This window comes from Sphaeramia orbicularis, chromosome 19 (genome assembly GCF_902148855.1).
Source record: "Sphaeramia orbicularis chromosome 19, fSphaOr1.1, whole genome shotgun sequence".
NCBI classification, from domain to species: domain Eukaryota; kingdom Metazoa; phylum Chordata; class Actinopteri; order Kurtiformes; family Apogonidae; genus Sphaeramia; species Sphaeramia orbicularis.
The window spans coordinates 20,568,359-20,594,333 of NC_043975.1; the positions used below are offsets into that span (position 1 = coordinate 20,568,359).

The 25,975-nt window shown below is 37.2% G+C and overlaps 1 protein-coding gene across 3 annotated transcripts; it reads left to right on the forward strand.

Moving 5' to 3' along the window:
• The first annotated feature begins 1,000 nt into the window (after positions 1-1,000).
• Positions 1,001-20,056, forward strand: sap30bp (SAP30 binding protein). Of its 3 annotated transcripts, none has more exons than XM_030121417.1 (10): positions 1,001-1,142; positions 2,515-2,624; positions 3,579-3,623; positions 6,456-6,495; positions 12,283-12,371; positions 16,429-16,520; positions 16,679-16,791; positions 16,872-16,930; positions 17,365-17,455; positions 19,288-20,056. In XM_030121417.1, the coding sequence occupies exons 1-10, from the start codon at positions 1,043-1,045 to the stop codon at positions 19,467-19,469; spliced, it is 921 nt and encodes a 306-aa protein (XP_029977277.1). In that variant the 5' UTR covers positions 1,001-1,042; the 3' UTR covers positions 19,470-20,056. The 3 variants fall into 3 exon arrangements, with proteins under 3 accessions (XP_029977277.1, XP_029977278.1, XP_029977279.1); XM_030121418.1 differs by having other exon boundaries at positions 19,291-20,056; XM_030121419.1 differs by lacking the exon at positions 3,579-3,623.
• The last annotated feature ends 5,919 nt before the right edge of the window (positions 20,057-25,975 follow it).

The window sequence follows — 25,975 nt, forward strand, 5'->3', positions numbered from 1 at the left end:
AAACAACACTCAAATCTAACTAATTTATCTTTGATTGCAAGCAACAGAAATACTTATCTTAAATAAATTCAGTTGTGTAAGTCATCACGCTCTTGAATTAAGGAAAGCTATCTTGGTCCACTGCTGGGATGTTATGCAAGACATTGTTTTGGCTTGTTACAGGTTAAATCTTGCTCAATATTAGCTTATATATATTAAATTGGATAACTTTTCTTCTCCCAGAGACAAGTTTTTTTTTTTTTTTTTTTTTAACTCATTATTGCATGTAATGTTTTGTTGTTACCTACAGTTGTGTGATAAATCAAGGGAAAAAATGACATTAAATTTATTAATAATGTGTTAGTGAATACTATTGTAACCAAAAAATATTCTGTCATTTGTTGTTGTTGTTATTGTGCTGGAGAGGGCTGCTTAACACCCAAACTCAACTATAGGTTTTCAGTTTTGTTGACATCTAGTGACTATGAAGGCCATTATGAAGCCATGATTTGCACAGCTTTCATCAACCCCTTGACTGACAGAGGATGTGGCCAGGTTTTTCTTTTAATGTGTCACTCATCATCCGGCTAATGTTATACTGTTACATATATTATATTCAGTGCATATGCTAATATTTATTTCACAATACAAAAAAGATTCAAAGGGAAGAGGGAACAGAAAAAACACAATAAATAGCCATGTGTAATAAAGCACATGAAACTACTTATGTGTTTAGATGAGTATGGTCCTGTCAATAAGCTCTCCGGTTTGTCACATCAGACTTTTACCCTGCATCAATGGCTAATTTTCATAACTGTACACCCCTTACCTATATATAAGTGGACTAAATACACATCTACCTTTCAGTAGCCTATGACTGGCCAAGAATACATGCAAGAACTAATAAAGATCCCTTTTGGATTTCAACGTAACAAACAAATGAAAATTAATAGCGACATATACGTAGACTACATCTCCCAGAAGCAATTTGTGTTACGTCTTAACGTTTCAATGACGTTATTATCCTGCGACTAAACGTTTACGCGACACACAGGGCACAGCAATGGCGAGCGGTAAGAAAAGTGCTCTACTTTCGTCGTTGGCAGATTATGGGGACGATACAGACCCGGATTCTGATCCAGAACCAGAGCCAGAGGAGTCAGGTATGTAAAAATGAACCATATATGTTTATTGTGTATTTATTTTATAGCAAGAGCCAAAATCTCATTATTACGGCGTGGATTTCTCACCGGAACTTCATGTGATAGCGAACAATAGCTTTGAGCTAGTTTGAACTTAGCAAATGTTCATGTTCAAGTATGGTTATTTGTTTGGCAAACTGGTAATATATAAGGTCTACCTATGCATACTTAACTATTTAATGTTCATGTTGGGTCATACAACAGTTTAATAGATAAAATGGGGAAGATCTAATTAGTTTGCCTGTAAAATTGCTGCATTCTTATCTCACACTGGACTTTGGTTTTATTTCGTGTAGGTACGCTAAGTGCAATCAAACGGACATAGAAGATAGATAAAAAAAAAAAAAAACACAATTAAATGTCCGAATGCTAATATTTCCCATAGTTTGACATTTCAGTATTTACGAAATGGCTCGAAGCTTATAGATTAAGTCAACGCACCATTCCAATTTTTTAAGTAAACAGACAACATCCAAGTGAAAAAAGTTGATTTCCAATTTAGTTGATTTCCTTTAGAGCAGTCATCTATGATCTTAGTCCATGTTAATATACCGTATCTGTTATTTGTATGGTAAGAATCTCACAGCAAATTATTTTACCCTATTTCAGCGACTTAAAAGGTCCTGTGATAATACTAGTCCCATATGAATCAAAATCTTTGTGATTTGGTGGGACTTGAGGCTGTTTTCTAGCCTATTTCCTGATCAAGGACTGTAGAGGTTTTCTGGTGATTGTAAATGAAAGTTTTATATGTGCTTTGGATGTAAATCCAGGACATTCTTGTTGGAATATAGATATTTACTGATAGAGCAAATATGAATCCTTCACAAGAGCAACATCTCAAAAGATGATGTGCATGACAGCTACAGTGAGGGACCTTTTTCTGTCTTTCAAACAATTGTCTGTCCTTGACATCTGAACTGGGGAATGATGTGAGTAAATGCAAGTAAAATATGGACTTTGTTTATCCTGTGCACATTTGCCATATGAAGTACAGATGTGAGGAATTCATTTCTAAATCACCAGACATTCACAGATCCAGTGAAAATAGCTCTGACAGCTAATCTTCAGAAATGCAGAATGTTTAAAATATTTGGAGGAAAACATTCAGATTTTTAAACATCTTCTGAGCATCACAGAAGTTTTTACGTTAATTTTGTTTTATCACAACCTATGTTGATAACTGGTAAGAATATAGGTGAGATCAGACTTAGGGTATTGTAATTTCTAGATTACTATTGCATCTTTCATTACATCTTATCCAATAAGTATGTCTGACCTCTGTCTTTCCATCCTTGTTCCTTCCCTCCCCTCTTTTTATGTCCGGCACCAGGGAGCCGTGGAGGTGGTCTGGTGTACAGCTATGGAGATGATGATTTGAACCGAACTGAGGATATAGAAGACAAGGGGTCTGCAGATGAAGACAGTAGGGAAAGCAACTCGGTCAGTATCTGAGTAGAATGAGATCAGTCCAGATTTTATGACATTCGTTTGGTACTCAAGCTTCTAGCACTTGCTATGCTGCTTTTTGCCATGTCCATGATGATGATATGATGTGATGATGAGACTCCTGACTGAAATCTTGTATAGGATACATTTAGAATATGTCTTTCACTTGGGGTTTTTTAACCAGATTTCAACAGGAATTCCCTTGTTCATGCTCATCAGAGGTAAAAATCCTGCTAGTGAAGGAGACTTAAAGGAAAAAGCCCGTGTTTTTGTTTGGAAGGAGAAACAAACCATTTCAAGAAGGTAGTTTTAGGAACGATGCAGGGAGACTGTGTTGGCACAGTTAAATGTAAACCACCACTGGAAAACCTTGAATAAACCCTATTTTTAATACAGTATATTCCTGTTCACAAGGCTGCATTTAAACCAGTATAGTAGTGAAATATACATTTTTCATTTGCCATGTAAATGTTGTATTAGGAATATACAATAATTTAATAATAATAATAATAATAATAATAATAATAATAATGATAATAAAAATTGAATTTTCGGTTTATGTGATATTTTCTGACTCACAGCTGATCCTCACTCATAAGAGATGCGAACATTTGTTGTGTAAATTTTCTAGCAGACCCCTGATTTGTGGTTATTCTGTATTTATGGATTTGTATCTTGTCTTTTGTGCTCAGTGAGAGAAACCCAAACATGGCAGATATTTGAGTTCATGCCTTATTTTAATTACATATTGTAATTGAAGTTTAGGATTGATAGATGAGTCATAAATGACGAGGTACCACATAAATCTACATAAATTGGTGAATGTTTTCACAGTGCACAGCTGGGTTGTGTTTGTCACGTGGTCTGTGCTGCTGTTGGTTCCCATCCTGGTCTGCTTTCTGCTTTAGAGCCTAATGGTGTTAACCTTCTGCATTTTTGTTTTTGTAGGAGATGGACGAATCTGACGAGGGGAGGGACGCAGATGATGTTGAGGTATTTGAAGCACCTGGTGTGAGATTAGAAAAGGACTCACTTGTGTCTGTTATGTTGTGACTAACCTGAAGTGAAGGAACAGCACCACATGCTGTGAAAAGGCATGTTCACTAGATGGCGCTGCAGTTTCATGTATGTGTGCTGAATGTTCAGATGACTATCGAGGCCCTTTGTGTGCAGGTTATATGAATTAGGATCTGAGTTGCTTGACTGAACCACCTCTTGTGTTTGTTTTAAGTCTCTTTAATGTGAAGGCTTCATCTAACAGTGCTGTTCTTAAGGGCATGCTGCTTTGGTCGACAGTTTTGACCACGCTAACCCGCTCTATCTGTGTCTGCGTTACGAAATGGGCATCTCGCCAGCTTCCTGCTGACCTGTTTAGCACAGGTCACAAACAAGAAGAAACAATGCAAAATTTCAGGTCTGCTGGAGGCTTTCTTACAACCTGCCTTTGATGGATTATTATTTGATAAGATGCTGTTTTCGACATGCCTTGTCATGACGGTGAAATTACAGCATTAACAATGTAAGGATCTGTAGATGTGGTTTTTCTAACACGTCATGGGTTGATTTCTCAATAACACATGTATAAGCATGTGAAATATTCCCTTAGAGGAGAGGACATTTCCAGGGACTTTCTGTATATTGATTGAATATTTGGAAGCAGTTTTAATGCACTAACGGGGAGAGGGAATGTTTGCATTAGCTCTCACTCCCTCTCTGTTATTTTTGCATTGCAGTTATCTTATCAGTTGATGGTGAATGGCAGCTAGTTGGTATTTTTAAGCAGCTCTATATGACTGTAGATAAGAAGGTCAGGACAGAAAACGTGGGCTTCATTTGAACTGGGCAGTTAAATACTCAAAGCTTTGAAATGTTGTTGTAGATGTTTGCCAGTTCCATTGGTCTGAGCTTTAGTTGAACTTATTTGCTGGACTGCAGACAGAGTTGTGATCTCTGAAATGAAGCCAGCAGGCCTTTATAGAGTTTTCTTTTAGATACACTTGATTTGTCTTTGAAGATTTGTTTCAGCATGGCTATCAGGGAGGAAACTCTTCAAAATGAATATCAAGATTTTAAGTTGCCAAGATGCACCCTGGGAAAAACCTATTTTTATGGAGTAATTTGTTGCTTAAACATTTTGAAATATGTTATGAAGGCAGATTATTGTGTAGCCAAATGTTAAATACACAGAAAAAAACATTTTGCTACCAAAAACACCAAAAAAGACCAGATGTTTCCAGGTGTTGATGTTAAAAATATGTGCTGAAATACCAGAACAAATAGAACCAGCTGTACAATCTGAGGCAATCCAATACAACAGCTCTGCAATAAATCTATGTGATTGTGTCAGAGGTGTCTGATTCAGCCATTTGGTGAATTTGGATGCTTTATTTGAGTCAGCAAAAAAGTAAAGAAGTGCATAGGTAGTAGTCAATGTGTTTGTGCTATTTACAAATGGCTGGACAAGGTACAGAGTCTCTGGTTTAAAAAGTATCTATGCTTCTATTATGTCTATAAAGGTGTTTTGTAAATGTTTTGGAGGCTAAGGAAACTTTAGGAAGACACCCTCTACACGTGTTTTCACTTCTGTTTATGTTGAAATTTTTTTAAAAATTTGAAACATTTGTTAATGATTTTTCATGGGCAGCTATTTTAGAGAAGGAATTAGAAGTTTGTCATATATATATATATATATATATATGTGTGTGTGTGTGTGTGTGTGTGTGTGTGTGTGTGTGTATGTATGTATGTGTGTGTGTGTGTGTTTGTCCAAAATAGGTTTCTCTGTAAATGAGATGGTCTGTGTCAACAGGACTACCAGTATAAATAAAGGTTAAATAAAATAAAAATGTATAGAGGAAAATGAAATGACATAAAAATGTGTCATGAGAAATAATAATGGTGTAGAGTCCTGTGTGAAGTATCATTTATGCAAAAGACAAAGTTCTACTTTCTAACCCTCCATCATATATGCAGCAAATTCTCATGTGTAGACACTTAAAAACAAGTGAAAAATATTTTAGACAGGATGGTGGTGGTGTACACTATTCTTTTATAATTTAATAAATGTTTTAAAATTAAGACCAATCCCCATGGTCCAATTTAAGGCTACATTTCCCATAATACATCAGGATAGTGTCCTCTTGTCCTGGACAAGTATAATGAACATCCAAGTAATGACTCTGTCTCAGACAAAGCTTTGCCCTTTTACTCCTGGATTTTCTCATCTGGGTTTCTGCCAGCAGGCTGTGCTTCTGTGTCTTTCTCTCCTCTTCTTCCTCCTCCTTCTCCTCCCTCTCCTCCTCCTCCTCCTCCTCATGCTTCGTCCAACATCAGGACAATTCTTTGATGTGCCCATGCAGTTGCTAGGTGACGGCATGATGGCTGTGAATAACAGCACTGTTCCTTTGTGCTAAACCTGTGTTATGCCCACAGGGCTGGCACAGCAGGCAGCATATTTTAGACCCCCCTCCTTTCACTGGAAACCTGGATTTACTATTCTGCTTTGTGTTACTTCTTGGAAACAGTGCTCCTGTCAGCCACTGTTCTGTGCAGCCTGTTGCATTAACATCTGTGATTTGTAGGTGTCACGTGCACATGGAATGAGCGCTTGTTTCAGATGCACATTTTTCACAAGAACATCCACCTCACCAAACGGCTGGTCTCCTGCTGATATTGTTTGAAAAGACATTCTGATATCTGCCAGTGTTGCTTTTTATGTTCCCCTCTTTAGGGGTTGCTTGAGCACACTCTCCTATCCAAAGGAGGCTTAAATATCCATGTATCTCTCTGTTTCTCTCTCCCTTCCCTTCACTTTTCTTTTTACAGATCTCTGAAGCAGAAATAAAGGATCCCAATGAACTAGTCGGTAAGTTCACATGTTAAACATATGAGTAACACTTGAAGGATGAAACTGTTTGTGTCCAATTGTTCTGTTGCTTTTAACGAATCAAAAACAAGTAATGATTTCCACTTAAAAAATATTAAAGATATCAGTGATTTAGTAGGTGACATGTAGTGTGTTTGGGGTTTATCCTTCATAGAGGAAGAAGTGCCAGCCTTCAATGAAATTTGGTGCTACCTCTAACTCACAACAGAAGTCTGACAAGTGTCTTCATAGAAAGCATTTAGGGATGTAGCATACAACAATGTCCACTGGTAGCAGCTGATATTTATTTGTATCAGCATGTAAGACGTTATTTTACTGATGTCAGTGGATGACATTTATTCATTGTGTGTGATCGGAGAAGTCTGTTATCACAGTAACATTGATTGATAATTCCCTCATTTTGAAGAAGCTTGTTGTAAAGAAGTAGCACATTAATAATAATTAATAATAATAATAATAATTATAATAATAATAATAATAACAACATTAATAATGATAATAATAGTTTATTTATATAGCACTTTTGGCAGAAAGATTTCACAAAGTGCCTTACAATAAAGTCAGACATAAAATACATAGTTACACCAATACATCCACAGGTATAGAAAACATACAGCTTCATACACAGACACAAACATAAAAACATAAAAGTAAACCAGCGCATTGACCTGTGGGGATCCAGGGGTTCTAGATGTGGTCATTTTTATGCTGTTGTGTATTCGTGCATGCTGTACCACATTTCTCCAGCAGTCACCGCCAAAGCGTTCTGGCCATAGCAACATGATTGTAAGGCTATTGTATTCCAAAATTACTAATATCTCCCAAGAATATTGGTCCTATCAACTTGACATTTTTGCTAGTCTGTACCTTGACCAAAATACATAAGTATGCCAAACTGCATCAGTCAGCTCTTTACAGATTTTGTGTGAATCCCTGGACACACATACACGCACACACACAGAGGCCACTTGGCTTTTATAATATAGATGATGATACCCCCCCACTAAAGGTCTTCAGTTGCTTTTTAAAAGACTCAATCCAGTTTAAAGTGCAATACACAAGATGAGGATGTTACCACCTCAGTTTTGTTTTAGCCAGAAAAAAACTGTGCTGTTGTTATCAAGGTATTTCACTTGACTTTATATGTCCCCAAATGTGTCTGATCTCCTGACCAATTGCCCCCTCTCTGTGTTCCTCACTGAGTTTACTATTCATTTTGTCAGCTGGGTGTTGGTGCAATAAACCTATGAATCACTAACTCGATCCAGTGGTGTTATAAAAGCCTCTTTGTCCACCAGATGACTGACAGATGGATTATGAAGGTCTCTTACAGGGAGTTGGCAGCGGTTAGTGTGTAATGACTGACCTGTACAGGTGTGTGAGTGAGCACCAGATCAGACAGGAAATGACTGATAGGAAAGGGAGTGGTGACCATAAACATTTGGCTCTCTCTGACTGTTGTGTCCAACACTCATCCTTATCCATGCAGTTGCAGAGTAACAGGAATGTGGTGCAGTGATGAGATGAATGACTGAAAACAATATCCTGTATGACAATAAATTGAATACCTTTGGGGTGTGGTCCAAACAAGACAATGTTAGGATGTAGTCATAGGCTTTGGGAAACACTGATAAATATTGTCACTATTGGATGACATTTTTTAAACTGCCATCTAATCTTGAACAAGTTTTCTTGTGTCAGGAGCAAAAAAAACAGATTATTGCTCAGGAATATTGGTTCAAGAAATTATACTTTGCAGAGTCTAAACCCAGGAAACACTCACACTGGGGGTGGCATTATTTTGAGCAAGTGGGGCTAAATTTGTATGTAGTTAGGTGTTAACCAATGGTAGCTTGAATGGTGTTTGCAGATAGTAGCTCAGATGGTGGTAGCATGGATGGTGTTTACAAGTACAAGCTTGGATGCTCTTAGCCAGTAGTTCCTTGGATTATGTTAGCAGGTAGTAGCTCAGATGGTTTTAGCCAGTCATAGCTTGTTAATCGTAGTGTATGTTAGCATGCTACCTTCCAACATTGCTATTGTGTGTGATATTGGTTTGTTTGCCGTTGGTGATGAGGTTTCTTGGAAGCAAAACTGTAAATAGAAATGAAACAAGAAAAGGGCTCGGAGAGCGCAGACCTACGCCAAGACAGATCTGACCCCCCCCCCGGATCACCACCAAAATTTAATGATTTCTTCCTTGTGCCAGTAACAATATTTCCTGAAAATTTCATGAAAATCTGTCCGTAACTTTTTGAGTTATCTTGCTAACAAACAAACACACACGCATGCATACACACAAAGCAAAGTGATCACAGTACCTCCTGGCGGAGGTAATAACCTTGCTCCATGTTGGCTCTCTATTAGTTTTTTGGCCTTGCGCTAGTCAAACCAACTCTGAACTGGCACTAGCCTAGATCTAGCTTTAGGTTTACACTGTTGGAAAATGGGATGCATTGAATTTAAGTAATATTTCTTCAGAATGGACCTGCTCAGGAATAGAATAAAATACATTTCATCATCCTTTTTGTTTTTTGGCTGCCTATACTGTGTTTAAAAATGTAATAAACCATGCAGCGTCCCTTTGGAATCCCCTCAGCAGCCTCTGGGGGAGAAGCAGTACTAGCTAAGTGAATGTATAGCTGTGGACTTGTTCCCTCATCAGCACCACTTCCACTCTGCTGGTTTGTCGCAGTCACAAAGGAAAGTGGAAATGCACTAGAGTCAATTTTTCGTTTTCCAAACAGCCCCCCATCACCATCCGAGCACTGTAGTGGCTGTAGTGTGACTCACAGCCTGCATCGGCACACTTGACATTCCTGCAGCAGAGCTTGGCTCCTCTGTGTCGTCTGTCAGTAAATGTCACAGTGCGTCTGGCAAAAGGCCGCCCGTCAGCAAGCTGAAGACGGCTCTTTGTGTGTTCTCTGAAGGGACCGACATTGTCTGTCTGTCCAAAAAGACCCTCAGGGTACAGTTTGTGACTTTTCAGTCTGTTTTTGGAGAGGCCAGATGGTAATTTGGAGGCAGAATATAATCTTTTCTCTGTCTGTTTATTACTCTGCCTGTACATGTCCTTCCTGGCTGTGCTGTTTGTGATCTGCTGCACTGAACTGAGTAACAAACAAGGATATTTCTAGTTTATATTGATGTTTAAACTAGAGTTTATCCAACAAGGCTACAAAACAATCGAGTAAATCTCCTGTAGTTGAGAAGAGATTAGCAGCCCTCCATATTGGTAACCTCCCAGTGGCAGAGTGTGTTTCTGTGAATCAGTTTAATGAATGTCAACCACCTAAAGCCTGTGACTCATCTCACTAGACTTGTCTCGTCAGGTTTTCATTCTCAGTGTTTTAAGCAGCAGGAGCCGAAATCATGATTTAAAAAAAAAAAAATACCACGAGTTGAGATTACACACCTTCCTAGTGCACATCTCTCCTCTTAATCCAAATGAAAAAAACTAAATATAGATGATTTGGCTATGATGAAAAAGAGAAGAAACATAAGGCTAACAGCTGTTTAACCCCTACCTTCAAGAAAACATCTCTAAAGAGCCAAAGTTTATATCACATTCATTGAAGAGTCCGTAGATTGGGGGTAAAATTCTAGTTTCCTCTTAGACCACTTGAATTGTATTGTGCTGAAAGGTAATTATAAGATTTTTGTTAGCACTACAACTTTAAGAAATGGGCTGTGCATGTAAAGTAGCATTTTACACGTTACCTACAGTATGTGTCCTCAGCACAGACAACGCCCAGTCCCTCCTTTCCCCTCAGTGAAAAGACCAACACCATGATCATATCAGCTGTGAAGCAAAAGGGGCTGTGCTCCTCCCAGATGACAAGAGGAAATCAAGAGAGTGAATCTGGTTCCACATGACAAAAGGAAAACCAGCAAAGATGAATGAAATCAGGAGCCGGGTAATAAAAAAGTACACACAGTACAAATGTGAACAGACATTCAACTGTAGCTCTTGTCTGATTAAAGCTGCACTGATTAATCGTTTTCTTATGTCAAAAGTATCATAAGAAGTAATTTTTCTTTAATTTATAAAAATTTATCAGGCTTGTGTTAGCAAAAACCAACAACTTTTGAACTTATCTTTTCAAAAATATTACAAAAACCTACTCACTTTCACTTTGTTGATGACTGTTTTAATTCATAAATGAAATGTTAACAAATAACCTTGAACTTTAGAAAGATCTGCTGAATATTTTTTGGGAGTAAAATGTAAACAGAGACTTATCATTGTGGCCAAAGATTTTGGCAGTAACTTTCCCTCCACATAAGTGTGATATATTTGGTCATAAAAGTCTTTACAACTCATAAAATAAGATAAAACCTGTATATATAATTATCCTTCAGTGAACAAAAACATTTGTGTCAATACCAAAACTTTTAGCCATATATGTCCATGTTAAAGTGCAAAACTGGCAATTATAACATCATGAAAATGAATAAAAGAGAGCTTATTATTGAAGTTGATTGTACAATTTTAAAACGTCATTCAAGTTCCTGTAAAGATAGGTCTGTATATTAAATGACTCATACAAGTTTCCCACAGTCATAAAAAATCTGGAAGAGTCAGGAGATCAGGAAATACTGTCAAGTGTTAGGGAAAGATATAAGATTATAACAATAATAATTCATTTTAAGGATGTAAACTCCTTAACTTTTGTTAAAAAAAATTTATTTTTCATTTTCCTTTTTACAATATTTATAAAATTGAGTAATTTTAAAAAGTGAAAATTCAACTTTGCTTAATTGTCATACAATAACTAAAGGTTCATGTCCTTAATGGTTGAGAATGTTCATACAGTGTATTTTAATTGGTGCTTGAAAATTTATCTGTAGAATCATGAACATGCCTAGAGAGTAAGACAACAACGTCAAGTTTTAAGTACAACTCAACTGACCCTCCTCTGGTGGTTCATGATCCAGAATAGCACCAATTTGTTTTCTAGTGGGACACGATGAAACTTTACACAGTATACAATCCTCCCTCGAGTTTTGTTGGAATCGATAATAAAAATAATCGTTAGCTGCAGCCCTTTTGCTGACCTTCAGCAGTGTTAGTGATGGTGGAATTTTCCCTGCCATATGAAGTAGTCAGCTAAGAGACCCTTGGGAAAACTCCAATCCAGTCAAGTCCTCACATGTAGATAATCAGCAGTGAAATGTCAGCAGGGATGAGCTCCTGTCTGCACTTACATTAGCATGTATGTGTAGACAGGTTGTAGTATTTATACAGAATGAGAATGACAGCGGAGGATGACTGTGAAGAGACTCTGTTTGATTGAGGTATAAAGATGTGACAGGGAAGAATGCCTGGCCTGCAGTCAGAAAAAGCAGAGCAGGGTTGAGGAAAACAAGGGCAGGGTCCAAAGGGAGGAGAGAGGAGCCTCCCTTCTTCTTACAAGCCCCGACAGCAGCCACTCCCAGGCCGCGACGTGCACTCTCATACCATAATGCCCTGTAAAACCCACTGCTTTTACAGGACACACACTTAGGACTACACAGGATGCGCATTTGAATCTCAGTTTTCCACTTCATATCCATACCAACCTCTGCTCCAGATATGTTTTATTGTTGAAAATGACAAAAACACACTCCCTGTTTCACTCCATTTGTACTGTCTGACTCTGGTTTCTTTCTTTGCTAATCCTTCTTCAGCATGTAAAGGCATGTAAGATGGTGCAGATGGGTGTGGGGGGGTAGCTGATGTGAGAACATAAGCGTTTATACAGATGTGTTTGTCTTTTTTCCCAGCCCTTTTCTCAGAGAAGGTGAGGAACATGTCACCAGATGACATCCGGATCCCACCCGAGCCCGCTGGACGCTGCTCCACCCAGTTACAGGTATAGGATGGCCTAGACCACTGTAGTGCTGACATGTTTCTAAATGGACAATTTCCCCTCTGTTTAAATAAAGGAAATCTATTCACATATTTACAATCACTTTATACATGAGAACACAAAAATTATTTCAAACACTCAATTTAATTTGCATGGTTTGTGTTTGATTATGTGCATCAGTATTTTGATAGATTCCTCCACAAACAGCCTGTACACTTATTCCCATCTAGGGGACTTGGCAGGCCTTTCTATGAAAATCCTTACATTCCTGAGCTCCCAAGTATCTCATTAGATGTGTTTCCATAAACATATTTAATGCTCTTTTTTTTTTTTTTTACTATTTTCACAATACTAAATGCATGTAGCAAAATGGGAACAGCTGTTTTGTGTAAATTCTGACACAGCAAACGTTTAACTCACATTTGTTTATGGATGAGAAGACTGAAATGTTGTTCTCTGTCAACTGTGAATAAAGACAACACAGCCATTTAGGATGTAAAACAACAGAATCCTCTGCTTCTATTGTTCATTAGAGCTTTGTGTAATTATAAAATAAAATAGAATAGCTCTTTATTGTCATTGCTACAGGAATAATGAAAATCAGTTTAGCAGCTCTATATTTCTGTTAAGCAACAAACACTTAAAGTGCAAAAAATACTGTATAAAATATCACATGAAATACTGTAAGTATTGGCAATATACAAAACTACAGATAAAATATTAAATATACAAATATTACAAAAGTACAACAAATTACTACAAAAATATACAAAAAGATAACTCGATACTACAGATAAGACTATGAACAACATATAAGCATATATACAGATAATAAGGAAATATACAGGGTGAAATTAAAAACAATAATGTAACCTACAAGACATTCTTATTAATTTGCTCCACAATAGTTTATGGAAATGGACATAACTCACAGTTTAGTGGGTTGTTTTTTTTTTCACATTTTAAGTTTGACTCATATTCACTCTACATTTTATGGAAACATAGCTAGTCTCTCTTCTGCTCCTTTACAGTGGAAACAAAACTCGCCACTATTATCTTAGGAATTGAGTCAGGTAACATCAACAAACAAAGCAGCAGCTCCCAGCATGTTTTAGACTCATGCATACTTCACATAAGCACACAAACATGGACTAACTATTCTAGGGCTAACCAAGTGTAAAGAAACAGTTAGCTTATATGTTTGGCATTGTTGTTATTTAGACGCTCATTTAACGAAACAACAGTAGATGTGTGGGTTTTGGGTGCAGTGTCATCGTTTCATAAATTCTCAGTTTCGTAGTCCATACAGATGCACATAAGCTGAACTTTATCTTCACTTTAAAAGTTGTTTTAGTGATTTAAGTCTGTGTGTGGATGAGACTGTCCCAGATGTAAAATATCTGTATTAGCGCCACTACATGATGCACTTTTTACTGCAGTTTAAATACATTTTGAACATGCTCATATTATCTCAATGAACAGCCCCAGGGCCACAGCTATGTGTTTCAATCGGACAAAAGAAGGGAGGTGCTGAGATTCTGGGTAATATGATAGTTCTGCTGCCACGTGTTTTGTGTTTTGGCTTGTTTTATGTGCTTGATAAACGATTTCCAGGTAGCACTGAAAAGCACAGATGTGTGATTTGCTCAAACAAGATATTTTTTTTATACTGGCAGACACACAGTTTGTGCTCATCTTTTTCTGCGAAGATGCATAAGATTAAGAGTTTGGAGTCAAAGATCAGGACTTGGATTGAGGACTTAGGTGCTTAGAGGTCGAGTTATCTTGGAGTCAAAATAACCTGTTCTTCAAGCCAAGTGAATAATTTAGTAGATTCACTTGCTCCCTCTGGGGTTAGACATAAATTCTGGTGGTTACATAAATTCTGAGACTCGCCCCTGTAATTAAAGCAACGCACAGTGTCATCTTCTCTGAGTTAGCTGTCGCTGCGCCGCCACTGTGCATTCAACACCGCTAACTGCAGTCAGGATTGTTGTGGAGCGGAGGCAGGTCAGGGCACACAGCTGAACTTGGTAACTGTACAACTCAGCATTTATGCCCGCTGGTGGTGCCACTCCCCCACCAATCACAAGAATACAACACATAGTGATTCACCTTCTCCTGAACAGCCTGGTTATCCCTGCCCTCGGGTCAGGAGAAGTAAGCACACACAATTTTAACTGGATTGCGCAAATGTTACGTTTCTTATTAAATGCGAATTGACGTTTTTCCTGTCATTTCATCACTGTTGGAATGCTATTAATTCAAGTTTCCAAGCGCTTTTTTTGCAATCATACCCTCACATTGATATAATTACCACGTCATTGACTACAAGCATTGAGCTGAACCTCAAAAGAGTGAATAAACAACTTATGTATCATGGAAAAAATACCAAGAAACAACCAACAGGATATGTGAACTGATGTGGTAAAAGGCCTCTCCTGTCTAAGTTGAATACATGGCATGATGATATTGGAGGAGGACCATTAATTATTTTATTTATTTATTTTTTTAATTATTTTTTTTTTTTTTTTACACTTGACTTTGGAATCAAGTGACCAAACAACATCACTGTAAAAATTTGTTTAGAGCTGTTCCAGGTGGTTTTTACAACAAATAACCCTGCTAATTATCCCCATCTACCATCGGCTATCAGATCCAGCAGTTTAATGATTTTTAATCTTATAAACTAATTTAGAAATCTGCTGTCATTGTCAACCTTGACAGCTAATACTGCTCTTCCACTTCATGGTACAGCACGACTTGATTCTACTCACGTTTGATGCCTGATACTGCTTTTTTCCCACTATACTCCCATTTGTATGGCTGGTCGTCATAGTAACACTACATGAAACCCCCACGTCATTGCCATCTTTGACTTTGTCCAACTTTTCTGCACCTCCTCCTTTGACTATGGTGTACTTTGGCAGGGTGCCATATAATCAATGATATCTAATAAATAAACGTTATCTACAGTATAGTGCAGTAACTTGACTGAATGTATTCTGTCCAGTATCACATAACATTGACGCAGTGATTCTGTCTGACCGGTTTGCAGTATGTTCATAGTACATTTTGGTGTCCTTTTATGGAGATGACACTAAACAAGACCTAGAGGTTCAATGATACGTCCGCTTTCTTTGCATTGGTACCTTATAACTTTTAACAACCTACCAACCAATTTTCAAAGCTGAATGAAAAGAGCTTAGAAACTATTTTCCAAACGTCATGAAACAGACAAATGAGCAAACCTTAGGTGTGAATGCATCAGGTTGTATCCAAAGCCAGATGTGGTGGAAAAAGGGCCATAACTGTGATTTAATTTTCCTTTTTCTTTCACTTTATAAAACTTCAAGGACCTGGAGAAATCTGCTACCTGCACTTTTTTCTTTTAACAGTAATGTTTTGTCCTAAAAGTTATTTGTTATTGCAAATTTTGTCTTCATGGCAAATCTCTATTGGTTCCAAAACACAGTTATCAGTTTCCTTCATTATTAATATTTGGTGCCAATTTCAGTTCTTAAAAACATGTGGTGTTTTGCTGCTTTCTTTACCTGCATATAACAGTAATATCTTTTTGATGATTAAAGAACAGACTTTAAAGGAAACCTATAGTCATTTTACACTAGTAGATTAATGAATGAAAATAATCAGATTAATCTTTTACCATTAGCTTTGAGGGGTTTCCTTTAGTTATGTCAAACTATTACACAGTACATGGATGGTTTGTTGATTCATAGTCAGAAGCAGAATTCCCTCTTTTCACCTTGTCTTAATTTATCACCGTTGACTCCATCTGTCCATCTGCCAGCTACCTGTGGCTCAGCCGAACCCGGTTGTCAAATTTTTCTGTGAGGTATCAGAAACGTTACTCACAATACTTCCATTCACCACTATGCTATTAATATGTAGGCTTTATTTATTTTCTGAAGTGAACAGTGTGTTCTGCTCTATGTGGAGTGCAGAGGAAGCTGAGTAAGAGCAGAGGTGTTAATGTCTTACAGGAGAGTTGACCTACTATCTGTTTACGACATTCATCGATTTGTTTGTTTTGTAACAGGAGAAGATCCACAAGCTGTATGAGAGGAAGCTACATGGAGATTTTGATACAAATAGCCACATTCAGAAAAAGAAAGAATTCAGAAACCCAAGGTATGCAAGTCAGCTGAGCAACACACCCAAACCAACACACGATACCCGATTTCTTTGTATGTTTTGGTTTAAACCCAAAGAAGCTCATTAATTGTCTTTTCACAAATCAGCAGCAAATTTTCCCAAGTGTCTGACTGAGCTGTTTTGGTTTATTTCAGTATTTACGAGAAGCTCATTCAGTTCTGTGGTATTGACGAACTTGGAACAAATTACCCAAAGGACATGTTTGATCCTCACGGTTGGTCGGAAGACTCTTATTATGAAGCTCTAGGTATGTCACTTTCTATCTTCGTTGCAGCTATGGGTTTGTGGTCACAGCGAAACACTCATGTGCGTGTCTTCTCCTTCCAGCCAAAGCCCAGAAAGTGGAGATGGACAAACTGGAGAAAGCCAAGAAGGAGCGGACTAAGGTGAGACAAACACCAGTCAACAGTGGAATTATTCTGCTGTCAGTGCTCTTGTAGATCTGCGTCAAGGGCAAGTCTCCACCAGCTGCAGTAATTTCAATGTTGCCAACAAAAGATGGAACAAATTCAGGTTTTGGAAGAGAAGCTCATGCCCTGCCCAGTGCTGCATTACAGCTGAGCCATGCCCTGTCAAACATACAAAGATCAGTTGTCTTTTTTTATGTTCACTATTTGGCTCTATCATTCTGTAGAAAGTAGCAGGGATGAAATTTACTCTTCTTCATCATATATACTAGAAGTGGTGTTGTACTCTGTATAGTTGTGTGCATATGTTACTGAACAACAATATAGTATCATGTAGTTTTGTTTGCTGTGGGCATGCCATAAAATACTTGTGATTTGCCCCTGAGTAAGGCATTGCACTATGTGTATTTCAGATTGAGTTTGTCACGGGAACTAAGAAAGGCACCAACCCCTCGAGCACTGCAGCCTCCACCACCAGCAACACAACCACCACCACAGCTACAGGTAAATGTTTACAAGTGCAACACCTCTGTGCTGTTCCAGTTACATAAACCTTCCCATCAGAGTCTATTAAAGCAGAATGAGTGTTCCGCTAGTATTGCACAAACAGAATTTTAATGAGTCATAACGTGAAGTCGCTTCATTTGAAACAGAAGTGTCAGATTGCTCGCTACTGGATATGGATTTAATATTCTGTTTAATCAGTAATACCTTTGAGCAGATTCACAGTGCTGCAGGAAGCTGTGTGTACTTCTACTCCTTTTCCACCAAAGCCAATGCACAATCTCAAACCAGTTCTTTGTGTTCTGATGGCAGCACCAACACTTTAATGGCCTGGAACCAGGAATTGCTGGGGAGGGGGTGTGATTATTATGACTAGCAAGATCAACGAAATCTTTGCGACTGACATTTTAAGCAAAATGGGAGCTAATGCATCTTGTGTGGATAATCTGAAGAATAAAAAACAGAACTTGAGCATGCAAATTGGAACAGAAACTTCTCATAGAGGAGATTTATTGCTTTATTTGACAAGAACAGTGCACATTAATCAGCTCAAACATAAGAAGCTGTTACAGACTTAGTCAACAGAAGTCATTGTAATCTGTGCCATCTAGCTCCTTGAATCATGACAACATAAAACTGATAGCACTGTTTATCAGTCTAAGGTACCCTAAGCAAACATAGCTGCTCATTTCTCATATCAGTGTTACTTTTTTATCAAATAATTGATGATCAAATGATTTCACATTGTTTGGTTTGAGAGAACACTGATGTGAGATGTCAGCACCATAGGGATGTCAGAAAAAGCCATTTTTTGTTTCCATTTCAACTAGGCTACATTATACTGTGTTATACAGGGACATCTCAGCAGCTAATAGCCATTGAAAATAAGCCTAACCCATACTTGACAAATGAAAGTTTGTACAATTCTGTTTGGAAATTAATTTCCTTCCACCTACTGGAAGTAATTTAGCTCATGTTAGTCTGACGTTGGGACTCCTCACAGACAGAGACCATTGTAGCCCATTGAGATTCCCGTAACTATCTACTAAATAGATCATAAAAAGTACACCTCCCATATTTACTTGTATTTACAAGTCTGGGCCAGTCCAATATAATGCATATGACACATGTTGGCAACCAATCATAGTGACAAATTCTCTGTCTTACAATGGGTGATGTTGACTAACAGTTACTAAGCTAGCCATCATGACAATAAAGATGACAAATCCTAAACTCCAGCTGGCTTAGTTCTCTGAACATTTTCTGTTCCCACACAATGAGACAACCTATGTGATGATCTTTAACATGTTATCAATACACTAGCCAATGATTACACCACCAGACGGGGCTAAAATGAACATCATGAATGATCATTTGGTGAGACAAATAATGGACGGAGTAGATTTTTCCATACCGATATCAGGAAATGACCATCAAAATGAACCAAAATGACTTCCCAAATCTAATGACTGCTATTGATCGTCAGTGGACATATTGTGCAAGTTTAATTTTAAAGCTTTTTGGGTGATTATTGGCCATTATTTTTTGTCTTCTCTGGTTTATGGGCACATATGTTATTATATGCCATGTAGAAGCAGCACGTGTTACATTATCACAACCAAAGTTAAAAATTAGCTGCATTCGCCAAACTAGCTTGAGCATCTATCCAGAACTAATACAAGGTTTGTGTTGGAAAAGGGGTCATCTCTATTGGAAATTAACCACAAAATAATGCACAACTTGCAGTGTTATTTGTATTGAAGTCAAATGTTATGAAGCAGCAGCTGATTTAATGTGTCCTGCCACTTATTCTCCCCTTGCTTACTCATCAGCAGAGGCCCAGAAAAGGAAAAGCAAATGGGACTCTGCGATCCCAGTGACCCTGGCCCAGCCCACGCTCATCACCACCACAGCAACACTGCCAGCTGTCGTCTCTGTGACAACCACCGCCAGCGGCACCAAGACCACTGTTATCTCTGCAGTGGGTACCATCCTAAAGAAAGCAAAGCAGTGAATACAAGAAATGGACAGGAGCATATCTGAACTAAGGACTGACACAAAACTGTTTCTCTGTTTGGTATCTATGTAAAAAAAAAAAATGCAGAGACAACTGAACTATGTACAATCTCCAAAGCTTCTCTGCTACACTGGGACTAATTTAAAGACTTACCTGCCTTCTGTCTCTGGGATTGTAACTGCAACTTTGCATAAAGCATGCTAACTTTGGGGAAACATCCCTAAAATCTGATGCATGCAGATCTCACGATAGAATCCAACACTTCCGTTGGAAGTCTCTTTCTGTTTTTAGATATTTCAGCAACAGATATTAGTGTAAAACAGTCAAGGGAGCAGAAAATAAGAGCGTGATGATGGTTAAATAAGAAAAAGATCAGATCAAAATGTTTTATTTTTTTATTCATAGTTTTGGTGTGGTATTTTCATGTCTCCTATAGCAGTAAATATGTACCAACTAGTTCAATGTGGCAACAATTTTTCAGTGTTTTTTCCCTCCTTTGGCAGTCCGAGGTAAGGTTTTTTACGCTTGTATATATGTATTACTGATAAGGTGAATAAATGAATCAAATGTTGCCTTTTCATTTAGATTTTTGTCTTGTCATTTCCACAAACTCACCATCTCAAGTTTATTGGTCTTGTGTGATCAAGAGCATTCTGACATTTAGGTTTTCATCAACCTCGTCACCTAGATAAGGGCAAAACATTAAAAAAAATACTGTTTTCATAATGCTTTACATCTTTGTTCCACTTCACATCTTTGTGTTCTAGTACTCTTCTTTTATTTTGGAACCATTTCTATTGACTGCAGACATTGGCTTGAATCTTGGCTGAAAAATTTGTTTGGCTGCTTTGCCGACACCCACAAACACACACAGTTTCTGTCTCCTCTTGACTACATGTGTGATCCAGGTGGAGGCTAGACACACTGTTCTTCATCTCAGTTACCACATGTGATTTCTATCCAGGGGTCCCGCCAAGATGTCTGCCCCTCTGAGGCATTGCTCAGGGTTAAAGTTCAGTGAAAACTGCCTTATGATGAAATAAGAGAAGTTACTGAAACCTTTGCTAGTAGTTGCAAGATGCAAATGTTGTCTTAGCTGAAAAATGGACCAAAACATGAACTTCAAGACTTGGGTGCAGTCTTAACTAAATATGCAAAGATGGCTTCCTTATGTTATGACCATCATGTTAATGTCATATGAAGAACACAATAATGCTATGAATATAAAATGCCAGATTGGGTTTGTTCCTTTAACCCATAAGGACCCAGTGTGACTTTTGTGGCAGTTCCCAAATTATTTCTTCTCTATTTAACCTTCCCTAAGTGATTTATCACCATTTATTATAATATTATCCACAAAATTTTACATTTTTCTAGTGAAAATCATCTATTTTCCTATGTTTAATTGACTGGTCATGAAGGTATTCATAAAAGCTCAGAGTGGGGTCAAAGGTTATATCAAAACAGAAAAAAATGAAGAAAAGGTGACTTTTTTGGTGAAATATAGTATTAACAGGACATAATCCAAGTGTCTCCATCCACTGTCACGATCCAACTCCATGGGTTTTGTTGGTGAATCAGTGTTTTAGAAGATGATGGTGTTTCCACGTTCACTATGGAGCCTCTGTACGTCCAAATGGGTCATATCCGATGACCATGAAAAGATGAAAAATTGCATTTTGCACCAATTATTTACATGTATTGATAGGATTACTGGATCTGTTTAGATCAGTAGATGCTTTTGGTCAATGATGGATGTTTGCGTCTTTATGGGTTAAAAGATGTGTTTAAAACATTTCATGAAAAGGGCTTATATGGTGTTGTCAATGACACAACATCAAAAGAAATGGAAAATGCAATAATATGAAGAAATCTGAGGCTCCAGTGAAATCTAGTCTGATGCTAAATGAGTAAACATTGAAAGAAAGGGAGGAAAAGGCATGTGTTGAATCTGTGAGTCAGATATGACAGTCATTTGAATCATACCCACATTTGGCCACTGAACCACTACAGTAGTTATCACTTTGGCATAGTGTGAACAATTATCTATGTCCTGCTTGTATTTCAACAAGTCTTTGCAAAGCCTGGAATGCATATACTGTAGCGAGAAAAGCTTTAGACTTTTTCAAGACGTGTCTGGTATGTCATGTTTAGGTAACTACAGTATGAAGGTAGATTTAACTTCAGATTGTCAAGGCTGTGATTGTCTAATTGTTATATTACTCTCCAAAATTTAACCATATTGAGTTATTTGTTCAACTTGAATATGGCTACAAATTCATAGTACAATCATGTTGGACTTTTTTACCTCTCGACACATAATTACAGAATCCTATAAAGACCAAGGTTTTTAGATAGTTTAGGTGCTGCCTTGGGTGTTGTGTTTTCCTGAAGCAATTTTAAGATATTTTACATTTTTCAGTTTACAGTATATTTTCACTTAATTTTGGAGCATCATTAATACCATATCAGTGGTAAAAAAAAAAATTAAAAAAAAAAAAATTAAAAAGCAAACTGAAGGTGACATTGCTACAAACTCCTCTCTTGATCTGATTGTTTAAAAATTGTATTTAATTATTCAGTTATTTTCTTTTGTATTTATTGTATTACTTATTTATTATTTATAGATTTTAAGCCCCATTTCATTGCATTTTATTGTATATCTACTTTCAATGCAAATTTAAAAAAATAATAAAAATCTTGAACTTGAAAATTATATTGAACTTTTTAAACTGCCATTTTGAAACCGGAAATGACTATATTTGGACAAAAGATGGGGGAGCCTGAGGGGTCATAGGTGAGCTGATGTTTAGTGGTTGCTTACTGACTCAGTAAAATGGTAAAGTTCATCTTGCATTGCAACACAAACTAATTTTACAATCTTGTTGGTGCAATTTTTTCATCATATCTACAGTTGAGGTGTTTGTCAGGGGGAAAAAAATGCATTTTATTGAATAAACTGAAACTCTGAAAGTCTGACTTGGCAGGTGAGCAAACTGTCATGCAGGAAAAATTCAAAGATGCATTGCCAGATCACTAATTAGAGGGTTCAAATGAAACAGATGGAACTCTAATGAGACCTGGAAAAAATGGAAAAGAAACAGAAAACTGACTCAGTATTTTTGGAGAGAAGTTTATCTACCCCCAGTGGTTGTCAGCAGTATTATAACTTCATTTTGGAGCTGAGGCCCTTGCACCTTGAGGTAAGCACTGACATGATCACATGACAAACTGATCTACTTGAGGAAATGTACAACTCTACCCAGTCTCCCCTACTTTACATTTTATATTTTAGTACATTTTGCAGATAATACTCATGTGCTTTCAATATTTTCTTAAATTAAGGGCTTCCTACTCTGGTTTTCTACTTTCTCCACCACAGACATAAAGTAAAATGTCAAAAACACTGTTAACTGTGCTTTTCCTACAACCTGTCAGTGATGTTATCGAGATGATTCACCATTCCTGAACTGCATCTATGCAGGTATGGGTAAACCATCGAGACACACCCAGTGAACAACATGTACTGAACAGGTCAGTGCGTCTCCCTCTTCATCACGCAGACAGAATCAGTACATTTAATAAAAGACTCATAAAATAAGAACAACTCATACTTTTTAATCAGTTACGTAATCGGTTTACTAAAACGACAAACATTTAAAATTTTTCTCATTTTATTACAGATGTTTGAATGTATCCTATGGCTTATTCCAAATTAAATCAATGAATAATTAGTATAACATTTTGTATATATTGTAGATACTATTTTGCATAATATCATATAGTGGTATTACATTTTTTCAGATCATACACTAAATGAAAATGTTAACACTAAAAGATTTAGCCTGTATCCCATGTGCTGTCCTCTACATCACTGCAGCAGATTTATTACCAGTAGGAAACAGTGAGACGCCATTATAAGCCATGAATGAAGTCAGTGATCCAAAAAGTGCAGTTTTTGTCATGTAAATTGGGGGAGTAGGGCACAGACTGGACCCGGACTGAAGTGCACACAGGGTGCTCAAAGCTGAGATGTCTGGGTTGGCTGTTCCTTCTAAATACTGGGGAAAACTTTGAGAGACAAATATAAGTAACTTTTGGTTTTTCAGAAAAATAATTTGCTTGGAGCGTGAAACTCTTCCTCCTGCAACACAACCATAGTAAGTAAAGTTTTATAAGATAGATAGATAGATAGATAGATAGATAGATAGATAGATAGATAGATAGATAGATAGATAGATAGATAGATAGATAGATAGATAGATAGATAGATAGATAGATAGATAGATAGATAGATAGATAGATAGATAGATAGATAGACTCATCCTTGTATAAGATCAGACCTTGTTGCTAGGAGCGTGACAGTGTATGTCCCTGTTCTACTCAGTGCTGTGTGTCCTGTGGAGAGGAAAATGCTGCTTTCACCTCTGAGTCATGTTAACTACTTGTGTCTGTCTTTACTTCATGCCCAATTTCCCTTAGACATACACACCCAAAATAACCAAATAGATTATATAAATAAAAGCAGATTCAGGTGAAATAAGCTGAATGAGCGTCCTGCAAATCCTTCAAATTACAGTTTTGATTGGAGAAACAAGTTCAGGAATGTAATATTTGTTAAACTATGTAATGATCTAGTCTTTAACTTTATTCCAAATCAGACATTCGTTCATAATACTTAAAAATGTGTGCTGCCTTCCACTCATCTTTATCTAAACACACTGAGAGATAGTATGTATGCAGGAGAGTAGCTAAGAAGACAAGTACCTATATTTAAACACAGTTTGGTTTAAAAAAAAAAAAAAAAAAAAAAAAAAAAAAATTAGAGAAAGGATCACACTATCTTCACTGATCACCATGGTCATATAAACATTATAAGAAGCCCAAGAATGTATTACTAGGCCCCTTTTTTTTTTTTTTTTTTTTTAACTTTTGGTGTGTTTTTATTTGCAGCTATATCAAATAACCTTGAAATTTGTGTCAGTTGTTGATGATGTTCATTTGTTCAATTTCCTGCTAATGGTAACTGGTGTTTCTGCTGTAGAGGCGCATCAATGTCATCCTTTGGAAACTTCAGCCCAATGCATAGAAATCACTCCACAGGCTGTTATCATGGATGGTAGCTGGTGAGAAAATCAGAGAACTTGCTCATTTTTAAAGGTATGTTACAATGTGATCGCAAAATAGGAATGAAAATCCATTATATATGTCAAGTTTTATTAGACATTATACCTTGACTTGTTTACATTCATTACCATTTACTACAAGTTTTCTTAAAGCTGCTTTAATTGATAGTTTAAGATGAGTTTCACTCTTGTCAGTATTAATTTCATCTGACATTGACAAAAATAGTAAAGTATATGGCAAAAGAAGAGTCTCATTCTCAGCAGTTAAAGGTATGTGAAATTGAATGTTAGACTTTTTCATTTCTTATATGATTTTATGTGACCTCTAATAATTATAAATAGTTTAAAGTGCCGTAAAAGCTGTAAAACATTAATGTGGTAAAGTAGAAGATTTATAATTGGGTATATCTGACCGTGAACAGTCATCAATACTGACTTATTTTTATAATGACTGCGATAAATGTTGAATTTCAGAGTAGATGTAATATCCTGATTTTTGTTATAGTTGGACGTAGAGGTACAATGATTAAACAATTAATTGTCAACTATTAAATTAATCAACTATTACAATAAGCTAATTAGAGTAAAAGAAAATAAGTTTAAATCCTGTATCTTCTGGTTTTGTTCCTCATCAAGTAATCTTAATGTAATTTGAAGACAACATTGTGGGCTTGGAGATACTTTTTCACCATTTTTTTTCACATTTTAGAGACAACATGATTGATTGATTGATTAAACAAGAAAATAATCTACAAACTTATCATCAGTGAAAATAATCATTAGTTGCAGCCCTTGTTGGGGGATCTATTGCAGTTATCAAAACCTGTCCACTAATCTACACAATCTCCCATTGGCTGTGTGTCCCCTTTGCACAGCCTATTGTGAGCTGTCAGTCCCTTTGTGCATTTTTGTAGGAACACAATTAAACACAGTGTGCACTAGCACTGAGTGTCAGGATCAGTGTGTGCCATGTTGGCCCCTGTGCTGTGGAATGCAGACTCCCTCCTGATTGGCACCTTACCACTTTCACAGACCAGAGGAAGCAGCCAAGAAAGGAAAATGATATGAAGATATGTGGCAATCATAATACTCATACTAAATATTTGCTGAGGAGAAAATGTGCCTGTAAGTATGAGCAGGCAATTGTGTAAACACAAGAGTCACAAAGCGTTTCCCATAGCCTGCAGGCACTGTTCTGCTCTGTGTGCCACTCCCTAAAGCTTGGGAGGAGGCCACAGAAGGAGGGGCCTGGCTCCTGAGCCTCAAGCCCACACAGGTGAACTCCTGTTGGGGTGGAATGCAGCAAGGAGGGGGGCTTTGACACACAGAGGTGTGGAGCTTTTAACTTTTTCACAGGGTGGGGAAGACATAGAGGTA

What these genes read in the sequence shown, in the direction of transcription:
- sap30bp (XM_030121417.1), top strand. Translation starts at nt 1,043, where the DNA reads ATGGCGAGCGGTAAGAAAAGTGCTCTACTTTCGTCGTTGGCAGATTAT. An exon ending in ACAGTAGGGAAAGCAACTCG is followed by an intron (nt 2,625 to 3,578) that starts GTCAGTATCTGA and finishes TTGTTTTTGTAG; the next exon opens with GAGATGGACGAATCTGACGA. An exon ending in CTCTTATTATGAAGCTCTAG is followed by an intron (nt 16,792 to 16,871) that starts GTATGTCACTTT and finishes TTCTCCTTCCAG; the next exon opens with CCAAAGCCCAGAAAGTGGAG.